Source organism: Triturus cristatus, chromosome 1_1 (assembly GCF_964204655.1).
Source record: "Triturus cristatus chromosome 1_1, aTriCri1.1, whole genome shotgun sequence".
In the NCBI taxonomy this organism is placed as follows: domain Eukaryota; kingdom Metazoa; phylum Chordata; class Amphibia; order Caudata; family Salamandridae; genus Triturus; species Triturus cristatus.
The window spans coordinates 69,077,503-69,104,639 of record NC_140579.1 but is presented as its reverse complement, the minus strand read 5'-3'; the positions used below and the strand labels follow the sequence as shown (position 1 = coordinate 69,104,639).

General features: G+C 48.2%; 1 protein-coding gene across 1 annotated transcript in view; it reads left to right on the top strand.

The window, feature by feature from the left end:
- The window catches only part of LOC146869438 (E3 ubiquitin-protein ligase TRIM39-like), a 179,142-nt gene that overhangs the window by 73,241 nt on the left and 78,764 nt on the right, over nt 1–27,137 (top strand). Inside the window, exons 5-6 of the mRNA XM_085599842.1 lie at nt 3,216–3,238; nt 5,690–5,796. Of these exons, the coding sequence (XP_085455968.1) occupies nt 3,216–3,238; nt 5,690–5,796 (130 nt within the window). The remainder of the gene's footprint in view (nt 1–3,215; nt 3,239–5,689; nt 5,797–27,137) is intronic.

Sequence of the window (27,137 nt, the reverse complement as noted above, 5' to 3'; positions counted from 1 at the left end):
AAGGAGTGGTTATTTTAGGGAAAGCTGCGTAGATGGTCTGAATTTTAGTTTGGAAGAAGGTGGCCAGATCCTCACATAGGTGCAGAGAGGGGGCGATCGAACTTTTCAGGACTTGTGGTTTTACAAAATCTTTCACGATTTTAAAGACTTCTTTAGAGGAGTTATCCGATGCCATAATTAGATCTGCGAAATAGTCCTTCAGTGCTTTTCGCTTTAGTTTATGGAACCTTTTTTGAGCCATTCTGTAGGTCTCTTTTGCCACTGCCTCATACTTTTCCCGCCAGAGCCGTTCAAGCCTCTTGCACAGGCTTTTCTCCCGCTGGAGTTCTAACGAGAACCAGGGGGCTGTGGGCTTTTTCCTAGCAGGTTTTGTGATATTGATGGGGGCTACTCTGTCAAGAGCAGCCGTGAACCAAGCATCAAAGACCGAGATGTCTTGATCGGGGTGACCTGTTAGAGGCGGGAGTGTATTTTGTAGTTCGAGACCCATGGGCTCGGGGAGAACCTTCCTCCAGTTTCTTCTAGCCTCAGGCTCTAAACAGGACCCACTGGGCTTCATCTGGCCAGTTAATGTAAAAGGGACCAGAAAATGGTCAGTCCAAGGCAAAGGGAGAGGGTCCTTTACACTGAGGGAGAGGTCATTTGAGAAAATCAGGTCAAGTGTATGACCTGCAACATGCGTGGCGGAGGGGACCCTCTGAGTCAAGTTGAGGCCTAGGAGAGTGTCTGTAAGGGTTACAGCCGAATGGCAATTCGAGTTGTCCATATGAACATTGAAGTCTCCAAGGACAAAAAAATTGGTGTATTTTAAGGAGAGAACAGCAATAGTATCGAACAACTCCTGCCAGTGCGAGGGAGTGGCATCAGGGGGTCGGTATACAAGTAGGCCCGCATATGAAAGGGTAGAGGTGACTCTGATACAAAAAGACATGGCCTCGATAGGGCCTGCCAACTTCATGATTTTTGATGACATTTCCCATTTCTTCCTGAGAATCACCGCTAGTCCCCCCCCACGTTTGGAGTTTGGCCGATTGGCTATTACCATTCTATAGCCTTCCGGGATTGCCAGGCAAAGATCAGGATTGGAGCTATTTTGAAGCCAAGTTTCCGTCAGAAACATCATGTCCCAGGAATTAGTTTTTAAGTTGAGTCATAAGTCATCTCTGTGTTTAGGTTCTGTGTTTAGGTAATGATCTACAGTTGATCATACAAGCCTGTAATATCTCAGGTGATTGAACGAAAGCTATAGAGGATGCTGCCCCCATCCTACCGCAACTCTTGACCCCATTGCTGGATAGCTTCTCCAGGCGGAAGGGACAGGAATCACAACAATCCTTTGATTGTTCAAAGTTCCTCCCCCACCCTGAGACATCCATGCGGGAGGGCATCGGACAGCCTTTATGAGCGTAGCTGAGGAGTTCATTACGTAGCCAGATGATTCTCGGAGCTTGGAGTACCTCTCCAGCAGCGTGGCCGGCGCTAGTCGCTGAACGAGCGCGGACGGGCGCAGACGGGCTTGCCTTTGGCGCGCCTTCGGCGCGCCATCGGCACGCCCGCTGCGCGGTCTCTTAGGCATGGTACTAATATGCAGTGTCCAGCCCCCGGAACTGCGCGAGGGAGGAGGGGGGAGGAGCCACGTCCCTCCGCAACAATCGGCACAACAGCCGTGGCGGAACGGGGACGGGCTCAGAAAGGTCAGGTAGGTGCAAAGTTCGTTATAATTCAGCCCAAGTAGTTGCTGCCACAGTACAAAGGTTTAAAAGTATAAGAGCTTTCCCCACAGATTAAAACAAGGTTTCACCAAGGTTAAAACACAGGTATCACCAACGTTAAAAACACAATATAACAAGCACGTCACAAACTTTACCGGCGCTACAAGCACCCAGCGTCTAGCGTTAATGCTGCTAGCTGCGGCGCGAGAGTCCTCGGTTTGCTGCCAATATAGAGTGTCCAGCCCCCGGAACTGCGCGAGGGAGGAGGGGGGAGGAGCCACGTCCCTCCGCAACAATCGGCACAACAGCCGTGGTGGAACGGGGACGGGCTCAGAAAGGTCAGGTAGGTGCAAAGTTCGTTATAATTCAGCCCAAGTAGTTGCTGCCACAGTACAAAGGTTTAAAAGTATAAGAGCTTTCCCCACAGATTAAAACAAGGTTTCACCAAGGTTAAAACACAGGTATCACCAACGTTAAAAACACAATATAACAAGCACATCACAAACTTTACCGGCGCTACAAGCACCCAGCGTCTAGCGTTAATGCTGCTAGCTGCGGCGCGAGAGTCCTCGGTTTGCTGCCAATATAGAGTGTCCAGCCCCCGGAACTGCGCGAGGGAGGAGGAGGAGGAGCCACGTCCCTCCGCAACAATCGGCACAACAGCCGTGGCGGAACGGGGACGGGCTCAGAAAGGTCAGGTAGGTGCAAAGTTCGTTATAATTCAGCCCAAGTAGTTGCTGCCACAGTACAAAGGTTTAAAAGTATAAGAGCTTTCCCCACAGATTAAAACAAGGTTTCACCAAGGTTAAAACACAGGTATCACCAACGTTAAAAACACAATATAACAAGCACGTCACAAACTTTACCGGCGCTACAAGCACCCAGCGTCTAGCGTTAATGCTGCTAGCTGCGGCGCGAGAGTCCTCGGTTTGCTGCCAATATAGAGTGTCCAGCCCCCGGAACTGCGCGAGGGAGGAGGGGGGAGGAGCCACGTCCCTCCGCAACAATCGGCACAACAGCCCTGGCGGAACGGGGACGGGCTCAGAAAGGTCAGGTAGGTGCAAAGTTCGTTATAATTCAGCCCAAGTAGTTGCTGCCACAGTACAAAGGTTTAAAAGTATAAGAGCTTTCCCCACAGATTAAAACAAGGTTTCACCAAGGTTAAAACACAGGTATCACCAACGTTAAAAACACAATATAACAAGCACGTCACAAACTTTACCGGCGCTACAAGCACCCAGCGTCTAGCGTTAATGCTGCTAGCTGCGATTAATAATCGAGTATAACACACCAACGTGCATTGTGACTGTTCTGATCTCTCAACCCACTCTCTGTGTTGAATATTTGGCTGCCTAGTGGCTTGATATAGGCCAATTTACCATGCCACATTTCAGGAAATATCTATCCTCCAATAGCAGCTCAGTGTCTCTTAAAAAGGAAATCTGTGCTCAGAATGATGTGGTATGAATATTTATTTGTCCACTTTCTCTCTTTTCTCTCTAGGGAGTGCAGATCATCTTGGGCAGGTATGTTCTCTTTTTCCTATGGACAATATAAAGAAAAATTAATTTTGCCCTTTGTGTGAATTCTTGTTCTCACTAATAATATGAGACAAGTTTTTATAAATGATAACTGGTTCACGAAAAAGTAGCATCTTGCTGCTATTATTTCAAAATTGTGAACTTGTATATCAGTCTTAGATGGCAGAATAAGTAGCCTTGGTTTAAAAAATGTTTTGAACTGATATGATTTGCGCAAAACTAAGGATTTGCTGGTACTGTGCTTCAAAAAATGCCTTGTGAGTAACGCAGCAGCCTGCCACTCGCACACAGCAGTATGAAGCACCCATATATGATAGAGGGCCTACCACCCACACACAGCAGTATGAAGCACCCATATATGATAAAGGCCCTGCCATCCACACACTGCAGTATGAAGAATATTCATCATGTTTCAGACTGGATCCAGAAAGTTCCGAGTAGTAAACCTGTGTGCCGGTAGGTGGTGTTTGGCTCCGCGTTGACACCGGCCACCCTAGCGCGCAGAGGTCAGTTCTTTTCTTTCTGTGCCAGTCAGTGCAGATCCAGAGAAAGCTACCCCCAGTCATTTTTTGACTGAGGTTTTTTTTAATTGTTTTGAGATTTTTCTACTAGTGTGTCAGGTTTTCCCCCAAAAAACAAGGAGCTTGCAAGCCATGTGGTGACTGTCACAGGCAGATGTCTGACAGACCCATGCTTGGTCTGTTTGTGGTGCGTGGAGCAGGACCACAACTCCAAGACTTGCGAGGACTGCTGCACCATGATCCTCAAAGTGCTGTGGGAACGTTACCTGAAGCTTCTGGCCTCCCAACGTCAGAGACCCTACGACGCTCATGATCGTGGTCACATGGAAGTTACTGGGACTGCTTGTGGAGTCGCTCCCTTCGCTGGTCCATGTCATCGGATGAGGCACAGGCACATCGTCACTGTAAGATCTTCTGTTGTGGAGCCTGTGCCAGGGTCCGCTCCAAGCCTTCTTGAGTTTCCAGGAGTGGATGCAATCCGCGCCCAAGTCGAGGAGTTCTCTGAGGACATTCTCCTCCATATTTGGGCAGCCCAACCCCTCTGGAGCACCTTCAGGCTTCACGGAGCAGGAGGGGCCCCTACTGGATTTTCACCACCGAGTCTGCTGTCATTGCCAGTCAGGCCCCTTGGATTGAGTGCTGGGTCCAGAGCAGCAAGGTCTGTGAGACCGACCTTCCTCGGTCCCCTTTCCGGTGTCATCACTTACAGTGCTGCCATCCCCATCATCATACCCGACTCCAACATGGACTCGGGCGCTGCCCGGCACCATGCCTTCCGAATCAGAGCAATTGCCTTTTTCCTTTGACAGACCTGGAGAGGGTGGTGATTGGAAGGTGTCTGAGGACCCTTATGGTTACCATTACCACCTAGATGAGCCAGAGGACAACTGGGAGAAGGAACTGTCAGACGCCAGTAGTTGGGACACCTCACCAGACACTGGCCTGATCTCTCTCCCTACCATGCATGATACACTGTGACAACAGTTCAAACAAACCCTTAAATTGTACCGGAGGACTGGTGGTAAGCTCTAAATTTGGTGGGCGGAGTAAAGGCAGAATGGTGGATGTAAAGTCCTTTGCCACCCTCACTATCTTTACACCATCTGCCAAAGTCTACATTGGGCTCTAAGTGGTGGATAAATATAGTGGTTGTGAGGGAGGACCTCCGCATGGACTGGCTGCTGCCATGACCACATTCACTTGTGGATGTTGCCTTGATTCCGTCCAAAAGTCTGCCTGGAACAGTTTTGAAAAATGATCCTTTGGGTGTAAGGTGAATTGCAAATTGTCTAATGCGATGGTAGAACATTCCAAAATAGAATGATTGGTTCCTTGGAGCAGCAATCGGGGAGGAAGTACCTTCTACCCAGGCTTGTTTTATGCCTGTGTGGAGGTCCCCCAAATAGGCCTGGAAGTTAGACCTGAGAGATCTGCTTTGTCAAAAACAAGATGTCGGGCACTTGTCAATGTTGTGGAATATGTTCCTTCGGATGCTAGTGACTAGTTGATGCTTAAGGCAAAGCACAGACTTTACACGAGTGAAAAGCTCATGAAGGAGTAGAGTTTTAAAGAGGCTTGGTTCCATAACTGGTTATTGGATCTTCAAGCCAATTAGTCCTTGCCAGAAGAAAATGTATAACCACTTCTTAACAAGAGGGTTGATGCCCTGCAGTGATGAGCATGTACTACCCTTGTGACTTGGTATGCAAATGGTACTTCAGGCCCTTGGACACCAGCGGTAAAGGGAAATGAGATCCAAGAGAGAATGGTGCTCCCTTATAACAATCACATATGTGCACTGAGATCCTGTAGAGTTCCTACATCATAGAGTAAATAAAAGTGTGCAGTGAGTGCGAACGAGAAGAATGTGCTGTGAACGACGAGGTCATCTACAATATTGTTTTCTAATCGGCAGGTGCGATCAGATGAAAGCTGAGAAACCCCAGGAAGATGCTGCTGTGGAGCAGACGCTTCAGAGCAGACAACATGGCTCCTGGCAGGATAAGCTTCTGGAGTTAAAAGGTAAATACATATCTGATCACAAATGAAACCCATCTAAGGAAGCATTGATCATGGTGGAGGGTTGGGCGCATGGCCAGGGCCCTTTTACATACTATAAAGACTACACTCCTAGGTAAGTGCTGTTCTGGCCGATAGATTACCCTATTGTTGGGTAGGAGGGTAGTATAAAGTGTGTGCGAAAGAGAATAAAGCGTTGTGAGATCTCAGTATGAATGGTGCTGCCAATGGAGGGAAGAGAAGCATCGGGTAGGTGTGCTGCTGATAGTGTAATACGGGAACAGGACTGGTGAGAGTTCTCTGTGAATTTTAGAGCTGTTGGATGCCTGAGCCTGTGAATCCACACAATTCCTACCACCCTGCATTTCCACATTTCTCTTGATAAAAATGGCACCGCTCTTGTGTGGGTGGGCCAGGTACCTGAGACAAAAACAGACAAAACTGTGGCCCATATTGACTTCATATGGTCACAGTTTTCATCCTTTTGTGTTGCAGAAGCTATGCCGCCAATCAATTTTTATTATGATTTGGAGCTCCTAAGAGTTCCACATAAAAGTATACAAATAAAAAGGCTCTGATATATTCGATCATCCAGAGCTAAAATAAAAATAAAATACATACAAAACCCATAAATTCATCAGTTTTGTTGAGCATTGCAAGATACAAGCAGCATGCTAGAACTAAATGTGCAAATACGCAAATATTAGACCAATGTCACCATTCTATGGAAATACTAACCAGACTGTGCGGCTCGAGCTGTACTATTAAATCTAAAAACTTTAACTTCATTATACAACATCTTAAAATTCTATATATAAATGAAGTACAAGGTATATGCAGAGACCTAATGGTTACAGACTTCATTGTACATACTAAATTCATAAAAGTGTACAAGATAATTAGAAGTGCAAGTATAGTACCAATATCACTCATCCTATAACAAATTCTGTTAAAAAAAAAAAAACAATTTTGCTCAGGTGCACACCAAGCAGAAATACAAGTAATGGCCTAAAAGATGCAAAATACATTCATTATGCAATACAGCCTACATAGCAGCATACATGATGTCAAAAGTGCAAGTGGTAAGTGCTCCACCGGTTTCATTAATCCTTTGATCCTATAGGGAGCCAGCCATCTAGGGAGGTGTTGTTCAGATTGTACAATCAGATTCTATAACATCATCAAATGTCGTACGAGGACCCTCAATCAATCGGGGTTTGTAAAGCGTACTACTCGGGGTCTCAAGGCGCTGAGGAGGAGGGGGCGCAGCACATCTGTTCAGCCGAAGAGCCTGATGTCTGCCAGGAGTTCGTTACATGTTTTGGCCGCGATGTGGAAGAAAGATCTTCCACCTGCTCTGGCTCTGTGGATGTGCGGAGTTTCGGCCAGTGCGAGGTTGGCAGATCGGAGGTTCCTTTTGGGTACGTGGAAGTTGATTCTGTCATTGAGGTATTCGGGTTCGGTGTTGTGCAGGCGTTTGTAGGTGTGGTTCAGGATTTTGAAGGGGAATCTTTCCTCCACGGAGAGCCAGTGGAGCCTAGGTAGGTGTGGGCTGATGTGTTTGTGCCGGGGGATGTCGAGGACAAGTCTGGCGGCGGTGTTGTGTATCATCTGGAGTTTGCGGAGTAGGGGCTTGATGCCGGCGAAGAGTGCATTTTCATAGTCCAGTCAGCTGGTGATGAGTGCATGGGTCAATGTCTTTCTTGACTACGGGGGGTGGGGTCCATTTGAAAGTCTTGCGGAGGATTCGGAGGGTGTTGAAGCAGCTGGAGGTGACGGCGTTGACCTGTCTGTTCATGGTGAGGGATGAGTCGAGTACTATGCCGAGATTTTTGGTGAGGTCGGTGGGCTTCCGAGGTCGGATACCCACCAGGTGTTGTCCCATGCTGAGGGGGTGGTTCCAAGGACAAGGACTTCTGTCTTCTCTGCGTTGAGCTTAAGGCAGCTGTTGGTCATCCAGATTGCGACTTCCTGCATCCCATTTTGGAGTCTGGCAGTGGTGGGGTCTTTGGTGAGGGACAGGATGAGCTGGGTGTCGTCGGCGTAGGATACGATGTTGAGGCCGTTTCGTCTTGATGGCTGCGTGGGGGGCCATGTAGATGTTGAAGAGGGTTGGGCTCCGTTACGAACCCTGTGGGAAAGGAAGGGTGTCAGTCTGATTCTTTGGCTTCTTCCGGTAAGGAATGATCGGATCCAGTCTAGGGCTGTTCCTAGTATGCCAGCGTCATGTAGTCTGGTGATAAGTGTACTGTGGGAGACTGTGTCGAAGGCTGCTGATAGGTCGAGTAGGATGACAGCGGTGGAGTGTCCTTGGTCCAGGAGGGTGCGGATGTCGTCTGTGGTGGCAAGTAGCGTGGTCTCGGTGCTGTGGTTGCTCCGGAATCCGGATTGGGACGGGGTCGGACGGCGTTGTCTTCGATGAATCGTGTCAGTTCCTTGTTGACTGGTTTTTTTTTTTTTCTGCAACTTTGGCTGCGAAGGGGAGGAGCGAGATTGGCCGGTAGTTCTTGGGGTCAGCTGTGGACTTCTTGAGCAGGGGCCTGACTTCTGCGTGTTCCCAGTCGTCTGGGAAGGTGCCTGTTTCGAAGGAGGTGTTGATGATGTGTTGTAGTTTAGGTGCGATGGCGGTGTTGGCTCTGTGGTAGATGTGTGGGGGGCAGGGGTCCGTGGGGGCTCCCGAGTGGATGTTTTTCATGGTCGAGGTGGTGTCTTCGGCTGTGATTGGAGTCCAGGTGGTGATGGTGGGCTGGCTGGAGTGTATCGGGGACGGGCCAGCTGTGGCGTCTGATGGGTGGTTGGCAAAGTTGTCGTAGAGGCTTTTGATCTTGAGGTGGAAGAAGGTTCCGAGCTTGTTGCAGAGGTCTTGGGACGGGGTGATGTCTGAGGCTTTGCTGCAGCGGTTGGTGAATTCCCGCATGATAGTGAAGAGTTCCTTGGAGTTGGTGGAGTTTGCGAGGATTTTGTTGTGGATGAAAGTCCTTTTGGTAGTTCTGATTTTGTTGTGGTAGTTTGTCTTGGCGTCCTTGTAGGTGGTGTGGTTTTCAGGTGTCTTGGCGTTTCTCCAGTTCTTTTCCAGGCAGCTTTCCTGGGGTGCAGTTTGTTGGTGTTGCTGGCTGCGTCGCTGGCTTTGGATACCGGGGCGTGGTTGTCTTGAGTGAGGATGGAGTTGAGTTGCTTGTCTGTGTCTTTGCTCCAGTTCCTTTGAGGTGGGTGTGGGGTTGGTTTGGGTGCTTTCGGTTTGTCGACCGTGAAGTGTATGCAGTGGTGGTCGGTCCATGGGGGTTGCGTTGTATGGCTGAAGTGGACGCTGTTTTCTGCTGTGAAGATGGGTTCGAGGGTGTGTCCTGCCCTGTATGTCGGTGCGGTGACGAGTTGGTTAAGTCCGATGTTGGCGAGGTTGTCCTGCATGGTGGTGGAGTTGGGGTCGCTGGGGTTGTTGGGGTGGAAGTTCAGGTCGCCGATGAGTATGTAGTTAATTGAGGCTATGGTGTGGGTGCGATGAGGTCGGTGATGATTGTGGCGAATGGGGTCCGGGGTGGGGGGGGGGGGTTCTGTTGACCAGGGTTTCGCAGAGCTTTGGGTTTGGGTTGGTCTGGATGTAGAAGTGCAGGTGTTTGGCGGAGGGGAAGGTTTCGCTGGAGGTGGTGAGGTGGAGGGAGTTCTTGTGGGCGATGGCAAGGCCCCCTCCAGGGTGGTTGAGGCGGTCCTTCCTCTGGATCTTGTATCCTTCTGAAATGGCGGTGTTGATGTCTGGGCCGGAGGAGGCATTGGTCCAGGTCTCCGTGAAGAAGGCGATCTCTGGCGAGAGGGAGACGAGAAGGTTCCAGATCTCCACGGCGTGTTTGTGCACAGAGCGCACATTGAGGAGGATGCATCTGAGGGTGTCGCTGGTGTTGGTTTTGGCGGTGCTGGGGGCAGGAGAACTGGCCATGGGTTGTGTTGGGCGTGGCCTGTTGGCAGTCTCTGCGTCTTCCAGGGTTGAGTGCGTGGAGGGCGGCTGAGTTGTAGTGGTGGGTTGTCAGAGATGCAGGGTCCCTGGCCGCGGTCTGGTCAGGGACGGGCGCAGACTGGGTTGCCTTTGCTGCGCTGCGTTCTCAATTAAGTAGGAGATGGGGAAGGCGGGAAGCGGCAATTGGGAGGTGCGCGAGGTCTACGGGATGGCAAAAAAACTTAGAAAAAGAAATCACAAGAGACAAATGCAGAAAAAAGTAACAGGAAGGAATGGAACCACAATGAGTCAGGCACTGGAAAAAAGTAAAAGTTAAGGAACAGGGAGGCTGAATTAACACAGAGAACCAAAGCAATCAGGCAAGCAGGTGCAGGGAGCGGGTCTAGAGCGGTCTCGAACCCTGCTCTCCTGTGTCAGCGACAGCTGTGCTGCGTGGAGGGAGAGCTGTTCCTGAGCCAGGAGGTCAGGGCACTTGACCCTGCAATTCGAATTATATGCAATGAATATTGTCCACAAAGAACCCTCTGCAGCATACCGCAGCCAACTTCACCACATTAGTTCTTCTCTAAAATATATTTAAAAATGATTAAAAATATATATACATTTTAAAACACACCTGTTCTTGGGGTTCCAAGAGGAAATTTCAGGCCTCCTCGCCTGTGGTGGTGTTATATTTTAAACACAATGGCCTCAATAATCAACGTCGTAATGGTTGTACTAGAGGACAGACCAATAAAACATGATTTAGATCCTGTACCCAGCTTCCACATAGGTGACAAAGTCTGTCTTGCCTGGCTAATCCCTCCCACACCCCTGTTGTAATTCGTAGGGACAGCAGATTCATCCTTAACAGCATAGTTCTGCACACTCCACGGGGGAGATTCCGTACAGCATACGGTTGAGGTTGTTTATAAATACTGCTCCCAACTATTCTATCATTGCCAGAATGACCGAAGCACAAGGCAGTATCTCTTTTACGACAAACTTCATACATGATCCTATTAATAAGCATTTTGCCAATTTCAAATAAGTCTGCCGCTTGCACATAATTCCTGAAAACCACACTTTTCCCCTTCAGGCTTGCAAATATTTCTTGTCTTAGCGCTGCTCCTAAAGGGTCTTCAGCGCTGTTCAGTAAGGCATTACTCAATCTCAAACATGCAGCCATGGCGAACACATAAGTCGAGAGGATCCTGAATTCAAGTCAGATCACCGCTATGGGGGCCGCTTGGTTCAAATTACAGATCTGATGCCAAATCCGCCCCTCTACCTTCTCAAAGTAAACCCACTGCTGTTCGTTCACAAGCGTAACTCAGTACGGGCGGGATTTAAATTTTGTATACTGATAAAACGTGTGCAAAGTGTCTTTGCCCGCAACATTTGTAAAATCTACCAATTGCGCATGCCTGAGATATTGCCTTACTTCTTCATTGGTCAGTGTGATCACTGCTAGAGCATCTTTGTAAAAATTCTTACTGGGTACAATTTCACTACATCAAGTTTCTTTCCCCAGGAACCAAAGCATATTTTTCTTAACTCTACACCCTGATCTCTAAAAATCATAATTATACTTTTTGCTGTATTTATTTTTAGAAAATGATCATCCGCATAGTGTGCTAACTCATTAAGGCGCCTTTAAGTCCTATCGGGGTTAGATCCATCAGGATGGCATCATCCACATAAAGCAGACCACTCAATTTCATGGTTCCTAATTTTAGGGAATCCCCTTAGCGCAGCCCCACCCTACTCAGCAAGTCATTAATATAAAGAGAGGAAAGGGGCTAACAGGCACCCTTGCTTGAAAAAGTGAAAGAGAATAAAGCGTTGTGAGATCACAGTATGAATGGTGCTGCCAACGGAGGGAAGAGAAGCATCGGGTAGGTGTAATGCGGGAACAGGACCGGTGAGAGTTTCTTGAAGTGTAAAGCTGTTGGATGCATGAGCCTGTGGCTTAGCTGAATCCACAAATTTCCTACCACCCAGCATTTCCACATTTCTCTTGATGATAATGGCATCCTCTTGTGTGGCTGGGCCCACTACCTGGGACAAGAACAGTCAAAACTGCGGCCCATATTGAGTTCATATGGTCACAGTTTTCATCCTTTCCTGTTGCAAATGCTATGCCCAGCCACACAAGCGCAGATGCTGTGTGTGATATGATCTGAGCTTGAGAATGCAATGCAATTCTGTCCAAGTGAGTGTACTACAGACTCCATAAAAAGAAAAGTAGCACTTAGTTTTTATCACTCTGTGTTGCAATTTGACGGGATAGGTTTTTTCACTTTTAGCTTCTTTCCATCACACACAACAGAGTAAACTGAAATCCATTTTATTCTTAAAAAGGACACATTGTCATAGCAATCGCCGGTAAATAAGGGAAACCTTTGTGTTAGGCTGTGTCTTTAAGAAAAGGCTAAGTGCCCTCACTAAGAGTGAAGGTAGCCAGCAGCTGAAGTAGGCCAACACTATGCCGCTGTTATGCTAAGATGGGCCCAAAACAATGACACAAGTATGTTCCAATGGTAAAATTAAGTGGGGTTTGGAGATCACGATCAGTGGAAGATGAGGAATGTCGCCTGAAAGTGTCATGGCCATCAAATACACTTCCTGAAAAGGGGCCCTCAGTTGGTAAGAAACGAGAAAAGCTTTTCCTTCGGGAACAGGTGAAAGTCCAGCTTCAAGATTGCAAATGTGTCTGTCAACTTGAAATCGCGGGTGCCCTTCACACTAGAGACTGCTGAATCCTCATTTGCTATTGGTGTGGTATTGTTGCCAAGAGATCCTGCGACGGAGGCAGTACATCTGGTTGCATAATAATCAATGTTAGAAATTGGGGTTCTGGTTGGCAGAGGTGTGCACCCTGTTCAAGCAGGGACCACATCCCTAGTCAAGATAAGTCAATAACCCACTTTAAATTAACCTGTGCTCACCCTCTAGTAGCTTGGGACAGAGCAGTCAGGCTTAACTTAAAAGGCAATGTGTAAAGTATTTGTGGAACACTTCAAACAGTAACCCAGTGAAAACTTCACTAAAAGACTCCATGCCACTTTAGAAAATTAGCTTATATTTGTACGAATAAAACAAAACCAAATCACCAAAAGATATGCATTTTTCAAGAATGAACTGCTTTGTAGTGCTTAGAAACAGATCGTACCAACCGGGGCTGTCTGGTTGTGCTAGACCAGGTCAAATCCAAAAGTTCAGGCTGACTCAAATGGAGCGTGGGTCATATGTAGGGTGGCCCATTGAACTGTACCTTGGATGTGTAAACGTTAAGGGCGATGCACGAAGCAAAGAAGATGATCTGTCATCGTTGATCTTGCAAATGTAGGCGATGCATCTGTTCTGATCCGCACACTGTTGAGGATGCGTTCAGTATCAGGATGCAAAGAACACCGGACAATGCATCATTGTCGAACCGCCTGGCTGTAGATGATGCTAGCAGCATGAAGCGATGCATTGGTGCCGAACCACCAAAGTCAGAGATACATGGGAAACTGGAGGTGATGCATCGTGCAGTCGGCGATACGGAGTCCGCTGTCCGTGCAGCAGTGGCGATGGGTCAGTGTCCAGGGAAATGCACCGGTTCTGATTGACTTCCAGGGGCCCAGGGCTGGATCAGCACCACTTGCTAGAGCAGTGGAGGAGGGTGGCTCAATGGTTAGAGCGGCAGACCCTGAAGCAGAGTTCTGGCCAGGGACCAGGGTTCGATTCCCGCCTCGGCGGGGCTCGGGCTCAATTTCCTCAGACCTGTCTATTCTCGCCTCGGTGCCTATTCTAATCATGGGCCCCACGCTGCAACTCTGGGCAATAGCTTGCTTAGCCTCCACACCGGCCCCAACAGCGCTAAGGATGCCTGGCTTCACCCTGGGGGTGCCCAGGAGTGGACACTTCACAGGGAAAGCCAGGAGGGGTTCCACAGCGGTATGAGTATCAGCGCCAGGAAACCGCAAAAGGCGACACCGCAAGGTGGCCGGCTGGTGACAGTGCGCTCTATAAGTACCTTGACATTTACATTTACATTTAGCAGACCGTGTCCAGGTGGTGTTTGCAGGTTGAAGAGAAGTCTTGATATCCCAGAGACTTCAGTAAACAGGAGGCAAGCCAACAAGCCATTGGAGGTTCTAGGATGTAGATGTAGATATGCAGATATGCAGGTCCAGTCCTTCTCACTCCCAGGCAAGAGGGAAGCAGGTAGCAGGTCAAAACAACGATTATCAAAGTGGCAGAACCTCCAGCAGCACAGCAGTCCTTTTTCCTGGTGGAATGCCCTCCATTCCAGATGTGATCTGAGTTGGTAGTGTCAAAGGTTCAGTACTTATGCCGAGTCGGGCCTTTAAAGTGGGGGAGGCTTCAAAGAGATTCCTTTGAAGTGCAGGAGTACCTTTCTTTCCTGGCCTGGCTCCGGACTCACTATGTGGGGTATGTAATCTTTTGTGTGGGGACAGGACACAGCCCTTTCAGGTCTAAGTGTCAGCTCCTCTCTCCCATCTTGCCCAGGATGGCCCATCAGAATGCACATTGCCAATCAGTTACACCTACCCTTCCTTTGTGTGTGACTGTCTAGAGGGATTGCAGAAAGCACACTGTCACCCACCCCAAAAGTGTATCTCAGTCCTCAGAGGCAGGCAAAAGGCACCAAATGGGTATAGTAAGAAAATGCCAACTTTCTAAAAGTGAAACCACTAAAGGGTTTTGGCCCTTTGGACAAGAGGCAGGTAGGGCCGTAATACTTATCAAAAACAATGGGGGACACCTGACTCCTTTGTTGTTTTGTAGCTTTAATCTCTTTATAGCAACTATCAAACAAAACTTTTTATGTTTTATTTTAGGTTATTTATTAAACCAGTTTAAGTGTTTTCATATGGTTTTTTTAACAAAACGTTGTTTTCAAAAGTAGGAAAAGAAGATCCACATACATTTCAATAATGAAAAACAATTAATACATGATTCGTGAACAAAACATTAAAACACAAACATTGACAAATCGCAACAATTCATAAACAGAGCATTTGTTTTTTTTGCACCATGTTCATTAAACACATAGCAAGCCTTCTGACTTTTACTTAAGCCAAAAAACAAGGCAACGCCTAGCACAGGGAACTTATTTATGTATATAGGAGGGGATTTTATTTTTTAGTCCAATTCCCTCAACCACAGAGTGTGATTTTGGCAGTTCCACGGTGTTGTTAGTAGAATGCCAACACGTTTCAAAGCACAGGACTCAAGTTATGTGCTTATAATCTGGGCTTCTTTTTCATGAGTGTTTTGCAAAAATCTGAAAAAGAAACGATGCAAAAAAACAAAGTGTGAGGAATTGTTGTGTTAATCTACGTGAGTTTAAAAAAAAAAATGGTTCCGCTATGAGTGAAACCTTCTCCCTCCCCTCCAACGATTGAAGGCCGACGTCGCGAGGTGGCGACGACTTCCGCTCTCGCCGCTCGGACGGGCGGCATTGTTTAAAATGATGTCGCTACCTCGCTTTTTGTACGCTTTGCAAAATACTCTAGATGCCGTGCCAGCCCGTTATTTTCGGGAGGTGGAGGGTCTTCAGCGCCAACTGTTTTGGGACGGGCGGCCGCGGATTGCTCTCGCCAAGTTGACGCTCCCTTGGTACGATGGGGGGGTCGCCCTCCCCGATATTAAACGATACTATTGGGCGTCTCAGTTGGCGGCGGTGAACCACGGGATATACGGTCCTGCCTTGAATCCGGCCTTCGAGATGGATAAATTTCTGCTCTCGGGTGGGGACTATAATAGGGCGCTGTACACGGTGACCCCGGACACGCGGTTGACAGGACCCACGCAGGTGGCGGTACGTGTGTGGCACACGGCGAATGCTGCGATGGGGTGGAGGGATCGCTTGACTCGGGCGACGCCGTTGTATGCCTCTGGGCGGTTGGGCTGTTTGTGGAGATCGAAAGGCTTTGAGAAATGGGATATGATTGGTATATGTAAGGTGGGTGATCTTTGGGCGAAGGGGTCTTTCAAAACGTTTGAAATGCTTAAAACTGAATATAAATTAAACGATAGAGAGTACTTCCGGTATGCTCAAGTCTACCATGCGCTGTGTTCGGTTTTTCCGGATGTTGCTGCGATCCCCGAGTATTCCCCACTGGAGGATAGAGTGTTGGATGGCTACGTGCCCGACAGCACTATTTCTCTGATTTATAAGAAACTCATTAATGATCGCGCGGACTTGCTGCTCCGTCTGCGGGAGGCATGGACGGGCGATGGCTTGGAACTGGATGATGAGGACTGGTTATCGGCGGTGGCCTCCCCGAAAGAGGTGGCGATCCCGGCCCGCTTACGATTCGTACAGCTGAAGATCCTTCATAGAGTGTATGTCACGGGGCCCGGTTTGCTGCGTATGGGTTACTCGATGGATGGACTGTGTAAGCCTGGATGTGGCCTGCCGGGTACCTTTCTTCATATCTTATGGGAATGTTCGGAGGTTGTGCGATTTTGGAACGGTATCCACACCGTAATGGAGGAGGTCACGCACGTTGCTCTGTTGCCAGAGGCTAGGAGGTGTTTGTTGAATGTCTGGGAACCGAATGATTGTAATGCGGCACAGACGCAGTGGGTGACCTTGGGGTACATGGTGGCTAAGCGTAACATTGCACAGCTATGGGGCTCCCCGAGGCCGCCCACGATCGAGGTATAGAAGGAGAATATGGACTGGTGTATGTTTAGGGAAAAGACGGTGTATGTGGCGAGAGGCAAGCCAGGGAAATGGACTAAGGTATGGGGTCCATGGAATTTATATCATGGACGTATCTGCACCCCGCCTCTGCCACTAGAGGTCGATATTGCTTTGTCCCCCTAGCCGCGCATTCTGCGGGAGGGTGTGAGGTGTGTTCCATGCTTTGTTTTCCCGTTGCCCCCCTCTACCGCTTCCGGACAAGAACTGCTTTGGACACTGTATGTTGTTCCCCGTCCTGGGAAGAGCACGCTGCTATTTCGGACTCTCATTGCCTTGAGTGTGTTTTATATTTAATAGAAAATGAAACTGTTGTTTCCGATTGCTCCTGGCCTATGGCCACGGCCTGTTATATGTGCTCACGAACTGCTGGGCACATTGCCTCGTTGCACTGCGGGCCCTCGGGCTCTATAGCGGCCGGCCCTGGTGGTTGTAGGCCCTTGTCTGTATTTTATTGTGTGCTAACGGTTTCTAATAAAAAAAAAAAATGGAGCGCCTCTCATGCATTCCAACAGGTTTGGTGCACTTGCTGAACAAACTGTTACCTGTGGGGACTTGGTTGTACTCGTTATAGAAACAAAGTCGTGAGTCAGCGTCGTCTTTGAATCAACATGACAGGGTCTGGTAATTTAGATGAAGATTGTGTGGCGTATCATATTTCGCTGTAATGACAGCAAAGGAGGAGAGCCGATGGTTACTTAAGGCCACTCGCGTTACATCTCGACTGTCAATCAGGACATAAAAACATAATGGATGTGTACCTTTCCATGGACGGGAGTTTTTGCGCCCCTCACGGGTCTCAATTCAAATGTGTCCCGAATTCCTAAAACAATTTATTGATGTCCGTTACTAAGCTAGAACAGACTGCTATCTATAGTACCCCCAGGGGCACCCCGCTGTCCCCCCTCCCCCATAATAGGTTACCCAAATGACACACACAAGACAGTTGGTGTTGGGTAACAATGCTGCAGGTTTATTACATAATTCCAGAATATGTAATGGGTGGGTTATCTTACGGGCGATCCAAGGGCAGGCAACCAACTGGGTCGTCTGCCCGCCTGATGAGCCGGGCAGCGCGGGAGCGATGCCCGCCGTTGCTGCCCTCCAGGTGATTCTTTCTACGATCACGTGCCGTTGGTAATTCTACTCACGCCCCCCTTCTGGGGGCGGAGCGTCGCTTAGCAAGCCCCCGGTTGTTCAGGCCCACAACCGCCCGCAGGACTAGCGGGGCGCCGACACGGCTTCCGGGACCCTTCCATGAGGCTCCTCGGTTTTGGCTCAGGCACCCCCTATGGTGCCGCGCAGAGGTACCCTTTGTACCGGCCTGCTTCCAGATCGCCCTGTAACTCCGCCTGCAACGAAAAAGAAAACATTACAACGCTCAGAAACCCCCCCCCCCCAACCCAACGCCTACGCCGGGTAAGCGGTAGGGAGGGAAATGGCGAGGTGGGTGACAGAGGTCGCCAGGAGGGTGGGGGAAGGCTAAATAGCCTCCCCCTCACACCAGAGGCCAGGAAGTGACACGCATTGCGCGTCACTTCCGGCCAGCCCGAGGAGGGGGGCTCCGGTCTGCGTCCCCGCCCCCCCCCCCAGTGGGAGGGGGTGTGGAGGGGTGACCGGTGCCCCGGGGGCACTAAGGCGCCGACCGCCGATTGGCCTCCTGCGGGGGCCGCGGTCAGCGGCATAGTACGAAAGGGTACTGCTGGAATTTACAAGACTTACTTGTGACACACTTGTTTGAATCCTACAGCCATCATTCCACCAGTAAGCTACTCGAGTGAGGGCATTTCTCGTCAGAACAAATGCGCATCAAGCTGCGCTAGACCTCATGGGAATTGTAGTCAATCGCAGTCAACCAATGGCAATAGTTGCTGCAGGAGTGCTGTGGCTTCCCAACAGTTGCATTGTGCTTTAGAGAATTGAAAGTTATGTTCTAGACAAGTCTGTCATTCCATTTAAACCTGTGACTGTATTGTTGTAATTTAAAATGAGGTAGGTCTCTTTCTGAATTAAGGCTGTGTCAATATCCATTAATCGTTTTGTTGTGTTCAGCGCCACCAATACTGTCCACTTTAAATCCTTTTCACTGTGGGAGTTTTCAATGAAATGTTCAACCATCGGTTCTGTTAATACTTTTCTTTTTTATTCTGGATCGATGTTGTGTAATACGTTGGTTAACCTGCTGATTTGTCTTGCCCACGTATAACCTCTGACAAGGGCAAAGAACAGCATATACCACGTTTTTAGTCTTACAATTTGAGAATTCTGAATTGCGCCATCTCATAGTGTTATGAACAAATTCCGATCCTTCTATTGTGAACTCACACACAATTTCCACATTTATGGTGGCCTGTGACAGGTTTGAGATGCCATTGCGATTGAAGATTTCCTTTGGCTTCTGTTGGGAAAATATCTGCCCTTACGATTTGCTGGCCAATGCTCTGATTTTTCTTCGTAGCAAACAGAGGCTTCGGAAGGGAACATTCTAAGTTTTCTAACAAATGCCAGTTTTTAATATGATTTGCTTGAATTTACTTGTGTCGGGGCCAAACGTTGTCACGCACACTAATCTCTCTAGTTGTGGCTTCTAGAAAGTAAATACCCAGAATCCTTGCAAATGTTTTGTATAGATAATCAAATTCTTTGGGTCACAAAAAGCCTCTGTCAAAGCCTGCTTTTAGTATTCCAACTATGAGTTCCCGCATGGTGCCCTTTAGAAGGGTATTAAAAACATGGTTATTTACCCTCTAAATGCGCGTGCTTCACTCCGCTCGTTGGTAACGTGGCTACTTAAGCTTTGGTAACAGCGCCAGGACACGCTAGGGTAACCGTTGCGCTTTATAATTTAACATAACATAACATACACACCCTGCAAAGAACTCCTCACCAAGAGAGAGAAGCCACAACTAGTGAGATTAGTGTGCGTGAAAACGTTTGGCCCGGACACAAATAAATTCAAGCAAATCACATTAAAAAACTGGCATTTGTTAGAAAACTTGGAATGTTCCCTTCCCATTTTTTAAATTGGGATTCCAAAGACATGTCGGGCTCCCATCCCTTCCCATTTGAAAATTTCATTTTTAAAATGTAATAAGGCAATCCTAATGTTATCCTATGGAAGAGATAGGCCTTGAAGTACTGGAAAACAAATGTAAGAGTATTTCACTTCCAGGACGTGTAAAACCAAAAAGTACATATCCTACTTATATACACTGCACCCTGCCCATGGGCTATCCAGAGTGTAACCTATGGGTGACCTATTTATTATAAAAAAGGTTTGGGCCTGCAAGTAGGTTATCTTGCAAGGTCGACATGGCAGTTTAAAACTGCACATAGAGGCTCTGCAGTGGCAGGTCTGAGTATGTTTAAAGGGCTAATTAAGTGGGTGGCACAATCTGTGCTGGGGGCCACTAGTAGCATTTAATTTACAGGCCCCGGGCATATGTAGTGCACTTTACTTGGGACTTGTAGGTAAATTAAATATGCAGTTGTAGATAAGCCAAGGTTACCAATTTTATAAGTATAGAGCACATGCATTTTAGCTCTGGTTAGCAGTGGTAAAGTGCCCAGAGTCCTAAAGCCAACAAAAACGAGGTTAGAAATACAGGAGGAGGAAAGCAAAATGTTTAGGTTGACCCTGCAGAAAGGATCATTTCCAACAATCAAGGGCCCTTTCCACTTCAGAAACGAAGTATGTGATCTATGATAGGGAGGTGCTATTGATATGGAAACCTCAATACAGTGATGACATAATTTAGAAAGGGCATTACGTGATGTCACTGTCAAGATGGACAATAAAAATCTACTGTATATATAAACAGTGAAATGTCTAAATGCAAGACCTGAGATATTTATTTTCTCAATTTCAGTATACTATCACTTGTAGACCAAAGAATCAACATGGCAGGGTGGATGTTCTCTCAAGACAATCAGAAGTACAGGAAGAATTGAGGCTCGCTCCTAATATCTTAAGAACTATTCAACCTTCACTGGTCTAACTCCAATGACCACGCGGTAACTTGCCTTAAAGCATTCTTGAATGATCAAGAACTACTCATCACTGTGACCAACCAACTCATTCTAAATGAGAAACTCTAGACCTCATTATTTCAAATACCAACCATCACATTGGACACCACTACCCCTTGCAATTGGTCCGACCACCACTGCATCCTCTTTTATATTAACAGGGAGGTTTCGATGAGGAAGGTTCAGCCAACGAAATCCAAGATCTGGAAAAGGGACTTAAGATCAATAAATTCAGATGAACTAGCAGCCCACTGTAAATCTGCCCTTTCCTCCCATGCTGACCTGGTCGGGGTTCAGTTACTCACCGCCTCATACAACTCGATCCTCTCCAACATCATGGAGGACATTGCACCACTCCAACAAAAAACTGCAGCGACAAAAATATCCAAACCGTGGTACGACAACCTAAACATGGAACGCCACAACCATAGGGCAGCTGAACGTTCCTGGAGATCTAAACCCTCCTCTGACCATTTAAAACTCTTCAGAGATGGTAGGAGCTTCTACAACAAACAAATCAAGAGCGCTAAGGCAGACTACTTCAGACACCAACTTGATCAAGCTGCAAACCGCCCTTAGAAACTCTTCGAATTGATCAAACCGCAATCAGTGGTAGGTCCAAACCACTCTGCCTCTGGACGCTGCCCACCCTCATGCGACGACCAAATGACAAAAATCCACAATACTGTAATCAAAAATAGACTTTAAAATGGTAGGAAATAGCTTAGTTCACTTTAGGTTGCAAATGCAACACTTTTACTCTCAAAGTACCTTGGATGCGTAATGCAAAACAACCAAAAGGGTCGCAGGGAAGGTGATGCGTCGGTTCCATACTGCTGCGCAGGGGAGTGGAGGCTCACCTCCTTACTGTGTGGGGAGTAAATGAGCCGGTTTCTTACTGCGATCCGATGAGATGCGATTGCTGCAAGACCGACAGCCGTGCAGCGACTTGGTGACCTTCTGAGCAGCGACAGGCCCTGCGACACGCTTCTCCGGTGATGCAACGGCAACCTCTGCGGTGGCGGCACGCTTCTCCAGTGATGCGACGTGCTTCGGTGATGCGACGTGCTTAGGTGATACGATGGCGGCAGCGATGGCACGGTTTCTCGGTGATGCGACGGCAAGTGCTGCAGTGGCGACGCGCTTCTACTTTGAGTCGCGCTTCCAGCTCCCAGCGACACGCAGTCTCTCAGAGGGCCCAGCACAACAGCAGGCACTTCAATTCCCAGCAAGGGAATTCAGGGGGGAGCTGGTGGTAAAATCTTGTATCCCTGAGACTTCAGGCAGGAGGCAAGCTCAAAGTTCAAGCCCTTGGAAATCTTCTTCAAGATGATTAAAGCACACTCAGTCCCTTTCTCCTTTCTGTGGCAATGAAGCAACCACTGCAGGCCAACCCCCAAACAGCACTCGGCACAGGGGTAGTCTCCTCCTTTAATTTCCTTGTTCTTTTCCTCAGCAAAGGTTCGTCTTGATTGCCAGAAGTGATCTTGAGTTCTGGGTCCCCCTTTTTCTACACACCAATACTTTGTCTCTGAAGGCAGAGAGTGTCTGTACCTAGTCCAAACAAGTTCTGGTTGCATTCTGCCAGTGCACAACTTCTTCCTTTGTCAGTGTAGGCCAGGGTCATCAGACGCACCACAGGAGGTAGAGCCAGCATTGTGGACGGCAGTCGCACAGCCATATTCAGACCCAGGTACTACACCTCCCACCACTCCCAATGCAGATAGGTCTATTCAGCCTAGTGCTGACTCACCCTGTCTCCTGGAGCCCCCCCCCCCCCCCCAGCCCCTGTCATTTACAAACCAGACAGGGCAATACACAATCTAGCAGAGGCAGGCTGGATGGTTAGGCAAGAAAACACCTACTTTCTAAAAGTGGTATTTTCAAACCCAAAATGTTAAAACCAACTTCACTAAAAGATGTATTGTATCATTCTAAGTTCAGGCATACTAAATTCGTTTTTCTACCATGTTCCCTGGGTCAATTATGATTATAAGATGTTATAATCAAACTGGCCATTCTGGCCTATAGGAACAGGTAGCCGTGCAATAGTGAAAAACAAAATTGGCTGTAATTCACTATCGGGACATGCCACACACATCGGGCATGTCCTACCTCTTACATACGATGCACCCTGCCCTTGGGCCTACCTTAGGTGTGTCTGATATGTAGAAAAGGGAAGGTTTAGAGACTGGCAAGTGAGTAGACTTACTAAGTCAACATGACAGCACTAGGCTGCACACAGGCTCTGCAATGGCAGGCCTGAGCCCCAGTTTACAAGCTGCTTCGGTGGGTGGCGCAATCAATGCTGCAAGCCCACCAGCAGCATTTGATTTACAAGCCGTGGGCACACACGGTGCACTGTACTAGGGTCTCACAAGTAAACCAAATAAACCAATCATGGAGTCACTAATCCATTACAAAAATTTACAATAGGTAGCACTTGCACTTTTGCACTGAATAGCAGTGGCAAAGAGCCCAAAGCATCTAGACCAGCAAAAACATAGAAAAAACACAGGAGGCAACAGCAAAGAAATGGAAGGGAGACCCACGCAAATGGTGCCAGGTCTAACAGACATCAACAAGATTCTTCAGAACATCAACTCATCTAACCACTTCAGTGACCCCTTGCCCCCGGCCATCTTCAAAGAAATCAAGAATGTGCTCATCCCCTCCTGAACAAGGATTGTAAACTCTTCTCTATCACAAGGCATGATCCCAGACTGCCTAAAAGCAGCTCAGGTGTCACCTATACTAAAAAAAAACTAACTCTGATAAAGCTGACCTCCATAATTTCCGCCCTATCGCCAACATTCCCACCCTAGCCAAACTACTAGAAAAATGCATACAATCCCAACTTTGTGCTCATATAGAGAATTTCCAACTCCTAGACCAGCATCAATCCGGCTTTCGGAAGGGACACAGTACTGAATCGGCTCTCACGCATCTATGGATGACATTTTAAAAATGCTTGACCAAAATGATTCCTGCCTCCTAATCCTCCTTGACTTTTCCTCCTCATTCGACACGGTTAATCACGACAACCTCCTATCCATTCTGAAGAACAGGATGGGTTTCTCAGGTTGGGTGTTACAATGGTTCTCATCCTTCCTCCACCACAGGTCACAAAGAGTCCAGGCAAACCACTCCCTCTCCCAGCCCTCTCCAGTACTCATGGGTGTCCCCCAAGGGTCCACCCTATCTCCTATCCTCTTCAACCTTTTCTTGGAACCATTAGCTAATTCACTAAATTCCACTAACATTCTCTTCCATATGTATGCTGACGACACACAACTTTAATTGAAATTCTCATCCCTGGATAACTTCATCTCATTCAACACTATCCTAACGCCTACTCGAAATTGGTTAACTGAGAACCATCTCCTGCTCAACACCTCCAAAACTGAATTCTTTCTCATCTCTCCTCTGAACCACATCCTCAAGCTAGACCTTTGGCTGAATCACCTCACTGCTTTCAACTGCACCCCTCTCATCATAGACTCCGCAAAATCTCTCGGAATCACCCTGGACAAGCACCTGAATATGAAAAATCATATCAACAATGTGTGTAAGGGAGCTAATCACTTGATGAGGGCACTTAGAAATATCAAACCATTCCTTCCACAAAAGTATTTCAAGCAGGTGGTCCAAACTCTTGTCTTGCCGAGGCTAGACTATGGCAGCGCTACGCTCTGTGGCCTTCCCAAATACACCCTGGCTCCACTAAGGGCATCGCTGAACGCTGCGGCTAGACTGGTCATCGGTACCAAACGAAATGAGCACTTATTCCCAGTCCTAAAATCTCTTCAATGGTTGCCCTATGACGCTCGAATCCAGTTAAAGATTGCTGTTCTGACGCACAAAGCCCTGCACTTCAAAACTTCCAAGTATCTAGCGCAATAGCTTGAATTATCCTGTAGTTGTAGAGCCTCAAGAAGTGCTTTCCTCCTGAAACTGAAATAGAGTGGGAAAATGTGCTATATGTGCCTCATCCAAATTTGTAACACCATGGAATTGTGCCATGTGTCATCTATTGTAGGGCATCCAGAACAAAGAAAGATGAAAGATTTACTGTACACATTTTTCGTGGCCTAGCACGTCCAAATCTATTCAACAATATAGCAGTTCATGTTCCTTCTGTGTCAGACAGAGAAAGCCAAGCCCATGGAATTTTAATAACCTTTTCAGGTGCCCTCACAACCTGGGTCAAGAATTTCTATGGATTGTTTTTGTTGAACTCCACATATTACTAGGGATTAACTCGTTGTAGTAGTAGTGAATTATTCACCAAAATGGTAATTCTGATTGATACTTCTACCTGCAGATTCCTCACCTGCAGGGACCTCCTCGACAGCACCACTTCCGACATCCCCTTCCTTACCGAAACCTGGACGAACGCCATCTCAGGACCAGACATCGCAATCACCATCCCCGAAGGATACAAAATCACCCGGAAGGACTGCCCTAAACGCCCCGGGGGAAGCATCGCCATCGCCCACAAAGTCAACCTCCGTTTGAGCACCTACACCGACGAACCCTCAGACCTAATGGAACAACTCCACTTCAAAATACAGGCCAACGAGTCCGCAATCCTCCAAGGCATCCTCATCTACAGACCCCCCCGGACCCGCGCACCTTTCTCCAACTCACTCACCAACCTTATCACCCCGCACGCCATCGCCTCCTCCAAATACACCTTGCTGGTTTACCTCAACTTCCACCTCGACAACCACAAAGACCCCAACTCCACCTCCTCCTGGACAATTCCTCATTATCGGACTCAAACTGATCGGGCCAGAACTAACGCACTCAGCAGGACACACCCTCGACCCCCATCTTCACAGCAGGAAACTCCACCACCTTTAGCTACACCTCCGAACTCCCATCGATTGACCACCGCTGCGTCCACTTAACCTTTAAAACAAACACCTCCCGCAGATGCCCACTCCAGCTACAGTGCAGGAATTGGAACAAGATCTCCGAAGATCAGCTCGCTGCCTCCCTCAGTGGCTCCATTCCTACTGCCACTGATGACGACCCTACCACCGCCGCCAGCACCCTACACAAATGGATCACAGACTGCGCCAACACCATCACCCCCTTCAAGAAATCCTCCAACTCGCATGCCAAGAAAGCTAACTGGTTCTCAACAGAACTCCGGGAATCAAGGCAAACCTGCAGATGCATCAAAGCTATGGAGAAACTCCAAAACCCAGCAGACCTTGACAAGTACAAAGCAGCCACCACCGCATACCACAAACTCATCAGACACTCCAAGAAGAAAGCACTCCAGGACAGAATCTCCACCCACGCACACAACAGCAAAGAACTCTTCGGCATCATCAGAGTTCACCCAACAGTGAGACTACCAACATCCCACCCTCCCAGGACCTCTGTGACAGACTCTAAGCCTTTATCCAAAACGAAATCAAGACCATCTATGACAACTTCGACGACAACCACCCCCACGAGGAACCCACTCCCGGCGCTCCTCTCCCCAAACAACCGACACTGGACAGCTGGACCGCCCTCAGCATCGAAGACACCCTCAATACTATGAAGACCATCCACTCTGGGGGCCCCCACGTACCCCAGCCCCCACCACATCTACCACAGACTTGCAGACATCATCGCACCTGAGCTGCAAATAATCATCACTCCTTCAAAATCACCTCCTTCCCCAAAGACTGGAAACACGCTGAGATCAATCATCTCCTGAAAAACCCTTGGCGGACCCCAACAACCTCAAGAACTTCAGGCCGATCTCCTTGCTTCCATACCCGGCAAAAGTCCTGGAAAAAGTGGTCAACAGCCAACTCGCCTCCTTTATTGATGAAAACATCCTCGATTCCTCCCAATCAGGCTTCAGAAAGAACCACAGCACCGAAACCGCCCTTATCGCCTCGACAGATGACATCCGCTTCCTCCTCGACAGAGGAGAGAATGTGGCCCTCATCCTCCTGGACCTTTCCTCAGCCTTCGACACAGTCTCACACCGCACCCTAGCAAACAGACTCCACGGTGCAGGAATACGGAACAAAGCCCTAGACTGGTCTTTTCTCTCTGGCATAACGCTGCGAGTCAGACTCCCTCCCTTCCTCTCGGATTCCACACCGACCACCTACAGAGTCCCCCAAGGATCCTCCACCAGCCTCACTCTGTTCAATGTCTACATGACTCCACTCGTGTCCATCATCAGATCTCACTGACTCCACATCATATCATACGCAGACGACACCAAACTCATCCTCTCCCTATCCAATGAACCCAACATCTCCAAACACAACTTTCATGAAGGAATGGAAGCAGTCGCCAGATGGATGAAGAACAGTTGCCTACAACTCAACACGGACAAAATCGAAGAACTCCTCATAGGCCCTCACCCGATGCCTGTAACGACACCTGGTGGTCCCCGCCATCAAAACTCAACCCCCACCCACGGGCACGCACACAACCTGGGAGTCATCCTGGACTCCGAACTCAAAATGGACCGCCAAATCAACTCCGTCACCTCATCCTGTTTTCACATCCTCTGTCTCCTACGAAAGACCTTCAACTGGATCCCCCTCGAACACAGGTAAAACGTCATCCACGCCCTCACCAGCAGCAGACTGGGCTATGGCAACGCACTCTACGCCGGGATCAACAAGGACCTCACCGGGG